This window comes from Electrophorus electricus, chromosome 3 (assembly GCF_041902795.1).
Source record: "Electrophorus electricus isolate QZ-2024a chromosome 3, ASM4190279v1, whole genome shotgun sequence".
NCBI lineage: Eukaryota > Metazoa > Chordata > Actinopteri > Gymnotiformes > Gymnotidae > Electrophorus > Electrophorus electricus.
The window spans coordinates 18707900-18716911 of NC_137499.1; the positions used below are offsets into that span (position 1 = coordinate 18707900).

Here is a 9012-nt window from a genome sequence, read left to right on the forward strand (position 1 = left end):
CTTTAAAGCTCAGTCTATTAACCATTAATAAACAGATTCTTTTAATTATGGATTCTTTCCACTAAATATCCATGAATACATATTTCACTGTAGATAGATTGGTCTTTGGAAAATGCTACAACCAGTAAAACTCAATTCCAGCCCTAGGGTGACACAACACTTAAACTTAGAAACCTAATTTGTAACATTTGCTTGTCATACTGAACTTTTTGCCTATGCCTCAAGGTCATAGGTCATGAATTGGACCACAACACAAGGCAAAAATTTCAGTATGACAAGCAAATGTTACAAATTAAATGCAGGTATGAACTTTGTCTTTAGTCATCACTAAACTGTTGCTTGTTAGAATTCCAGTCATGTCACTCATTTTCCCTACATTTTTTGTTTTGTTTTCCTTAAGATTTGGATCCTGATTTGTCATCATTTTAAATATAATTGTTCTTCTACTTTAAGGCAATCAGGATAAAAACAATCTCATGTTTTACCATGTTTTCTCCACTCTAGCCTCAATCTTTATCCCCAGGGACAAAGTTGTCTTTTTTGCTGATCTATATGACTGTGACTTTATTTGCTCTCAAGCATTTTTATGCATCAATTATAACTTGAGACACTCTAACCTATTTTATTACTTTCAACTTCACATTTCTACCATTTAAAAAAAAAATGTCCTGCTGAACCTTCTCATGAAATATGTTTTCAACATTTTTCAAACCAGAACGGACATGTGTTTTTCACACATCCTCCATTTCTTATCAAACTTGACTCAGGAATGGTGAAAGGGAGCATTAGTAAGAGTAAACTCATTTTCCTGTGTCAGGTACAGTTTCATTCAGCTAAAGGTGCACAAAGCACAATTAACTAATTTGAAGTGGTCAGAAATAAGAACTTTGACTCAATATATGGTTATATCTCACCAACATAACTTTCCCACATGATCTGGTCATGCTTTAAACTCAGTGGGATCGGCTCTGCAGGATTTGACACACTCACAAAGGTTTTTAGGGTTTCACTTAGCCTATTCCCATGGTTGTCAAACTTCCCTTGTAGGTTGGGTAAGGCTGATGTGATTGCTTTTATCTTGCTTATAGCTAGAGGATACTTTTGGTCTGGAAATCTAGCCATCCTTCACAATCTGTCTGGCTTAAAGGTATGATCCTAATTCTTGCAACAACAACAAAAAAGTAATGATTAATTCTGAGGTTCGTTTGTTGTTACTATAAGGCAGAAACCTTTTGTGTGTTTCTATTTTTTGCTAAAATACAATACATATCCATACCATAATAAAGTTACAATAATCATTACAATAAGTAGCTACATCCTCAACAAAAAAGCGGAACGTTTCGGTTTACGTTGGTGTTCAACAGAGGAATAGTACGTTCGTCGGAACAGTCCCCGCCGGTGAGTATTAATTTCAAATGTTTTTCTGTGTTTTTCACGATTAAGAGTTTGATTTCTTTCTTCATTCGAAGTCAGTTTTCATTCAAGAATTATGGAACGTTTTTCCTATGCCATTGGAATCCTCAAATAGCCTCACAATATATAATTATGGTTTCACTGGTGGTTTGTGGAGTCTTAACATATGATTACAACTAGCTAGCTAGCTGGCTGGCTGGCTGGCTGGCTAACTAGGTTAGCTAGCGTAACTAACTAACTTGTTAGAACTATGGAGTGTATAAATTATGCCCAGTTGCTAGTAGAAGGCTGTACTTTCATTTTGTCATGACAGCTGGAACCTGAGCCGAAGTCTAGGTGTAATTTTCGAGACTACCTTTATTGACAATCTCGTAGGTGTTGTGGCTCTGGTCTTGTGTTGCGGTGGTATGGAGAGCTCGGGTCACGATGCAGCTATGTCGGCGCTATCGTGGGTACCAGTGAACATAGGGGGTTCCAAGCTGTTGGGCAAAGCCTGGTTCGGTGACACAGAATATCGAGTACTGCTGAGTGACCTGAACAACGTGTGGGAAGAAGACATGAGCACAGAGAGCATCCAGAGTCGTGCACAGGCAAGAATGTTGGCTGGCGAACCTAGCTAACTTTATATTATTTATTCACGCAACATGGACAACTTTCACAATGCTTTGAAATGGACAGCTGGATAGACTTCTATCTCTTATCTTACAGGATCTGAATAAGCGTCTAAGGGCTCCAGTGCAGGCGTTCTTTGCTCGCTTGCGCTCGGTGGCTTTGCCATGTCTCTCTGGACAGTTACATAACCAGAGTACAGCACAGTTCTCCCTGGAGCATCATGGCAAGCACCTAACTGTCAGACTCAAGAGTGAGCTAGCAGGAGTTCCTTTTCACTGGGAATTCCGCTTCACCCATGCCCCTGTAGCAGTGGTATGTTCAGTACTAATTAACACTTTATATAAAATAATATAGGTGCGATAGGATCTGTAAGATGAAGCTAGATCTTTAGAAAACATATGTATGTGTACAATATGTAATCGTGTATGGAAATAAAGTTGAAATAATATTTTTGTGATGTGTTAAAGGTGTCCACACAGCTAGTGCGCCCTCTGCTGGCTGTGACTCGAGTGCTGCAGAGGCAGGTTGGAGAACTGGCTGCACTGCTTGTGAGGAAAGATGCTGAAATACTGGACTACAAAGAGAATGGAGCTGTGCTCAGCAGAGGTGCAGCCTCCACCTTCACTCAAACACACACTTATATGATCTCTCTGTCACATGCCCATATACCGGTAAGCCTGATTCTTTTAATGTTGACTAGATATGTTTGTGCTTCTGCAGGCCGGCTACAGACCGAGCCGTTTCAGGAGGAGACATACCGAGAAAACTTCATCACCCGGGTGAGAGGTCTTTTCTGACACACACAGACATGTTTAGAACACCTTCACACTCTTGTGTGAATTGTACTAATTATAAATGTGTGTGCCTTTCAGTTAATTTGTGTGATTACTCAGTATGTTGCTAGCATAAGTTCACTTCCTAGAATTTAAATGTCTAGCCCCATCCACTGGGGCTAGAGATTTTTCTGAGAGATAAAAATGAGCATTTATGAAAATGTGCTGGTATACTCAGTTTTTGTCTTAAAGAAATTGATTGTTAGAGATCTCTTTCAATCATACAGAGAAACACACTTTATTTAATTAGGCTTCTTTGTGATTCATGGAGCACGGCAAGTATTTGTCATTACAGCCTTTCAACAAGCTTGCTTCTTACTCACCTTCAAGATGTTTTCCTTCTCAGCAAAGGTGTGCATGAGTAAGAGACATTTTGTATTAATTATCATTTTTGACCACTTTGCCTACCCAAATATTTAGATCTCATGCCTGTCCAGCAGTCCCAGTTAAGGTCAATTAAGAAAATGTGTGTGTGTGTGTGTTCTCCTGATGTATACCTTAAGAAATTGTATTTGTGCGTGTGTGTTCTTCTGATGTATGTGTCTGTCTGTGTGTCTGCTCGTGTGCATGTGTTCTGATGTATACCATCATGTTTTTGTGACTATTTGTCAGGATAGGCATCAAGGTTTGTGTCTGCTTTATCTTTGTATTGCTGTCTCATTTAATTTTGTGTCTTTGGTTGGATCTGTATGTCTGTTGCTTTGCTGTTGCATGTCTCAGTGTGGTGGTGATTCCTGCATAGCAATGACAAACTATTTTAACCTAATTCAGAACTGAAATGGACACATTTTAAAAAATTTCTTACATAAGTGCTAACCAAACATCACCAGTTTGCATGTACCTGGAAAAAATTACACCATTCCTGAGACAAAGGCTTCTTCTGAGGTGTGTGTGTGTGTGTGTGTGTGTGTGTGTGGGTTGTTGTTTTTTGGTTGTTTTTTTTTTGTGTGTGTGTGTGTGTGTGTGTCAAAGTACTCGTGTGTATCTATGAACAGCTTTGCGTACTTAAGGTGTAAAAATGGTCAGGCTCATGTTCATTTCCTGCAGCACCATTATATGGTTAAGTGGTCCAGTATGGGGTGACCTCACTATGACTCAAGCAGTGTCTGCTTGGAATGGCTTTTCTTGGAGTCCTGACGCATGTCCTGGGTCTGTGTAATGCTAAATATGTGTATATGACCATGTCTATGAGAGAGGTGTGTTTGTACCATGACGTATGCTTAGGTTTGTGGGATGAAGGGAAGAGAAGAGGAGAAGAGGATGGTGGATGTTTGTGTGTGTGTCTGCTAGACAGAAAAAAATGTATGGTATCTTCTGTGTATATTTTTAAGTGATGCTGGCCTGGGTCGGGGGACGGGAACAACTGAAACTGAGTGAGTTGTGAAAGCAAGGGCTTTTGTCCTAACAAACTGAACACCAGCACAATGTTCTCACATCTCCCCACTTCTTTTTCTTTTGGGAGTCTGTCTCTTTCCACACTGAGGCGTGGAAGGCTCAGTACCTCAGGTTAAACGTTGGCAGTTTTACTCTGAGACTACAGGACGAACCACAGGGGCTCGAGGAATTTCTGTCTTCTGTGATAAAGTGGTGTGACTTCATAGGAAAAAACAGAAATTACTTTACACCAGGCTCCTTCTCCAGCAGCAGTGCCTTGGTGTTTAGCCCATGTCTTTTGGGGTGATCTTCCAGACAGACCTTGCTTTTGGAAAAGGGGAGGTTTGAGTGTAAAGTTCTAGAAGTACATAGTATTTTGGTTTTGGGTATTCGTGGTTGAACCTTGAAGACATATACGTGGACTATATAGATATTCACAATGTATTCAGTCAAGGTGAAACCCATCCAGGCTGCTGAGTGCACCTCAGTAGAGTAATGTGAGCTTGTGTGTCTGACAGTGGTTCAGGCTGTAGGTTTGACAGTAATGTGGAAGAGCAGGGCAGTTGCTGCCTGTAACTGAGATCCTAGTCCAGCCTTCATAATCACCCCTAACTGATAGGCGTGAAACGAGCTAAGCGCCATGCTGGAGGCTTTATGTCATTGTGGGCAAAGGGAGAAAGCAATGAATAGGGCTCATGCCTTTCCTGTCCTCATGTATTGTTTTTACCTGTCTGTATGTCTGTCTCTCAGGTTTTTTTCACAGGGCCACATCTGGTTTGTAATTGTTGCTCGCTGTGGCTGCTCTGTAGCTTGCTGCTGCTTTTTCTTTTCTTTTCGTCAAAGAGCATCACTGCCAGCCATTCAACTCCTGCAGTTTTGGAACCCCTTTTTTAACCACGTCAAATGGTTGACTAGTGACTCCCATCCGACCCCATCCCCCAACTCAAAAAAACAATGCTTAGCACTCACTCTCTGAGGGAGCGTGACTAGAGCTGAGATGAAGAAAGTGAGTGCACGGGGAAAAGGGCTCTGTTACTAAGTCTCAGAAATACCTACAGTGTTCCCCAGTCGTTATCCTAGAGTACCTGTAATTTTTTATCTTAAACTCACAGAATTTGTGTATTAGCTGATGAGTTCTATCAGGTACATTGGGATTTGGGAAAACTCTAAACTGTGCAGTGTGGACTGTACTCTAGGAACAGTACTTTAGAGAGTGCATAGAATACAGGCAAAGGGGGGAAGAGAACAGATAGTCAAGATGAGGGCACGTGAGGGATAAGACAGATTTATGAGGCAGTGTAAAGTGAGGCTTTTTTCAGGGGTCCTTTCGAGACGCTCTGTTAAAACTTCACCTGCCTCTGTTTGTTTTCGTTTGAGCATGTGAACGTACTCTGGCACACGTGTTAATATGGGCAGCAGAGGATTAAACTGCCAGACGTATTTCTGTTGTCCTGCTATCAGTCTGTTAAGATGCAGAAATAGCACTGCCTCCAAATGTTATTCCTTTTGATTCATATTTGTCTTGGGATCATGGGTGATGTTACCATATGAAGTTACTATTTTCTGGTATACAGTTCATTTCAGATAAGTGAAAAGACTAATTCATTGTGGGCAGATTTTGCGATGAGATTAGACCAGGCAGGATGATGGTATTAGGCAAAACTTGGTGTCAGATTTGGTAGATTTGCTCATGCAGCTTTCTGGAAAAGAGACCCTTTAACTGAAGCTGTTGCTTGGACAGTTGGCCTTAGCTTTTCCACCCCAGTCTTCTGGAATCTTCCATGAGCAATGCTTTGGGTTGGAGTGGCGCATGAAGCCAGTGAAACAGTGCCACAGACAAACAACAACTACACAACAAAAGTGCTACAAAATGACCACAGTTATTTACCAGCTATGAATAGTGGAGTTTCAGCACGGCACAAGTATATACACACACATCCCTGTCGTCTTCGTCTCTGCTATATTTTGCTTAGTTTTGACACGTATGTCCGTTCTTCCGCTTATTTAATGTGTGTGTATGTGTGTGCGCACGTGAGTGTGTGTGTGTGCGCGCACGTGAGTGTGTGTGTAAATATACTGGTGAAATGGTGAATGAATGTGGTGTCGAGTCAGAGAAACTGATCCGCCCATTCCTGATTAGGAAGCATAGCTAGTACATAGTAAACATATTACATGTACATACTGACCATAATACAAGCAGTTGTCAAGCTGATGCATACACACAAGATAATCATGAGAAAGAATATTTAGATGTAGTGAAAACCGAGGGACTGGGAAAAAGCAGAGGTGAGGGAAGAGGGAGGAAGAGCATGCTGGTTCACAGTATCTTTATTCTTTCACATTGCTTGCTCTGTGCCCAAAGAGGAACTCAAAGTAGCCAGAGCATACGTTTATTTTCACAGTATTTAAACAAACTAATAATAAAAATAAATCAGTGTAAACCCCCAAAGCCTACATGTATTTTTAGGACCTCCTCAGTTGGATAGCTGAAGGTGACCACCAATTTCACCAGGTCAATATTTGGAGAGCTAATTTAGAGGGCTTGTCCTCTCTGTTGTGAAAGAGTGTGTTTGAGTGCATGGAAGCACATTTTTTTTGTGTCTATACATGTATGCACATTGTGTGTGTGTGTGTGGGGGGGGGGGGTGTGCACGCACATACGCACTTTTAAATGTGAGTATGCGCAGAAGTTTAAAAATGTCTCTTAATTTAACCTTTATCATCGCACATTCACTTTGTATGCATGTCAAGGCTCTCGCTGCACTGAGCCTTCGTAGTCATGCTGGGCATAAACATAAAGAACATGCTTTAGTGACCTGAAAAACCACAGGAGTTTAGTTTGAGTAAAGTGTGCGTTTTCCAGTCTACTTCTCTTTAATCCATGAAACAGCTAGATAATATCCCCCCATCTGTCTTTATGTATTCTTTTGCTGTTTCTAAGACTCTTCCTCAGATGAATATTCTTCAGGACAGTCTGGAGTTTGACTCTGAGCTGCAGGAGCTGTATCTTGCCGTGAGCACCATGAGAAACACCTCAAAACGAAAGCGACTTGGTGAACACAGTTCTGCCTCAGTGGACAGCTTCAGCTTTGTACCTGAGAACCCTGTGCCCGATCAGGACCAGGCGGGCAGTGTACCCTCAGGTTATTTTTTCCTACTTGTATACAGCTAAATACCAAACCAACCCCATGTGTCTTGTATACCGTTAAATACCAAGCTAAAGCCATGTCAAATCAAATTTATTTCTATAGCACGTTTTACAACAGATGTTGTCACAAAGCAGCTTTTCCAACGTCCAAGTCCAAGTCCCCAGTGAGCAAGCCAAGGGCGACAGTGGCAAGAAAAAACTCCCTAGAGCATGAGGAAGAGACCTTGAGAGGAACCAAAACTCAAAGGGAGGGGCCCCATCCTCCTCTGGCCAACAATGGTCACCACTATAGTAACAATTTTAACAGAAAAATTAATAAATAATAATAAAATGGAAAAAATAAGCAATTTAATGTCTAGTCCAGTTTTCTAGAAGTCCTAGTCTTGTCCCGATGGTGTGCACATGTCCAAAACCCATCCTGCAAGAGAATGTCCATGAAGGGCAACAGAGAAGTAGTTGGCTTGGGTGGAGGTGTGGTGGGAGTAGCCATGACCGCTGAGACGGGTTGAGTCTCCGTAACTTCATGACATCAAGGGTAGGTGTACCTCGGCAGAAAGAGTGAATAGCTTACTAGGCATGTCCAAGTATGAGGGTGTGTAAATTAATTAACTGTAATGTGCAAAGATGGACTCAGGCAGCTCTAGCTATGGCAGCATAGCTAAAAGGATGGAGCCAGATGGAACCACAGGCATGAGGGCACCCTGAAACTCTGCCTCTCTGTCAACAAACTTGAGTGACAAAAGAGAGGTTACGTGACTGCATCATAACATCCCAGTTTACCATAACTCTCAATGCCCATGGACCCCTAGATCAACACCTTTTTAACTAAGATAGAAAGTAATAAAATACCTGACTGTACAGATAGGTTTTCAGCCTAGCCTTAAATGTGTCTTGTACACAGTTAAATACTAAACCAACACCATGAGTCTTTGCCTTCTGTGTTGGATTATTATGCAGATATGAGGCCTACATCACCTGTATCTGATCAAAGTGATGTCCGGCAGCCATCAGAAGAAACGCAGGATACGGACAGTGAACAGGTTTGATATTAAACTCTTTTTTCACTTCTACATACGTGACATTTCATTTTAGTTCATTTTTAGTCCCTGTTTCTTTTGGGAATTTGCATTGGGAGGGATGGCTGATTATGACTATGACTAGTGCTAAATTAGGTTAAAATCCTTTTATGACTAATATGCTTTCATTTTTACTGAGACATCACTGTAGGTATTTTTTTATTTCTCAATTAGACTGTGCCACTTCTACCTGCTGCGGTAGTCGATGCATCTGCAGACCGATCGACCACACGTCCCAAGAAGAAGAAAGCCCTGGGGCTCTTCCGATGACATGTTGCTTTTGCACCTCTTTCAAACTGTATGAAATTCTTTGTCTTCAGTGGACTATCATTTAAACCTTTAACTAAAATTCATCAATAATTTTCTTTTTTAAATATACATTTGCATTTTAATTTTGTATGTTTATTTGAAATTGTTTTGTGGTGATGAATAAAAATGTAATAATTTGTTTCGAAATTCCGCGGAATGGGATCGTTTTGAAACACTGTATTTGTCTTTGATAGTAACATTTTATTGTACAATGCACATTAGAAAAAAGTTACCGGTAGAGACCCCC

At 41.0% G+C, this 9012-nt stretch overlaps 1 protein-coding gene across 1 annotated transcript; it reads left to right on the forward strand.

The window, feature by feature from the left end:
- Positions 1-1354: 1354 nt before the first annotated feature.
- nhej1 (nonhomologous end-joining factor 1) lies at positions 1355-8912 on the forward strand. Its single transcript, XM_027013736.3, has 8 exons — positions 1355-1398; positions 1789-2003; positions 2122-2337; positions 2493-2631; positions 2746-2804; positions 7174-7375; positions 8338-8420; positions 8631-8912. Exons 2-8 carry the CDS (start codon positions 1821-1823, stop codon positions 8724-8726), a joined length of 978 nt encoding a protein of 325 aa, XP_026869537.1. The 5' UTR covers positions 1355-1398; positions 1789-1820; the 3' UTR covers positions 8727-8912.
- Positions 8913-9012: the final 100 nt, after the last annotated feature.

Bases quoted from the DNA above. Each gene is read 5' to 3' on its own strand.
- nhej1 (XM_027013736.3), top strand. From the start codon at position 1,821: ATGGAGAGCTCGGGTCACGATGCAGCTATGTCGGCGCTATCGTGGGTA. The intron at 2,004-2,121 runs GCAAGAATGTTG...CTTATCTTACAG, and splicing joins GCATCCAGAGTCGTGCACAG to GATCTGAATAAGCGTCTAAG. The intron at 2,805-7,173 runs GTGAGAGGTCTT...GCTGTTTCTAAG, and splicing joins GAGAAAACTTCATCACCCGG to ACTCTTCCTCAGATGAATAT.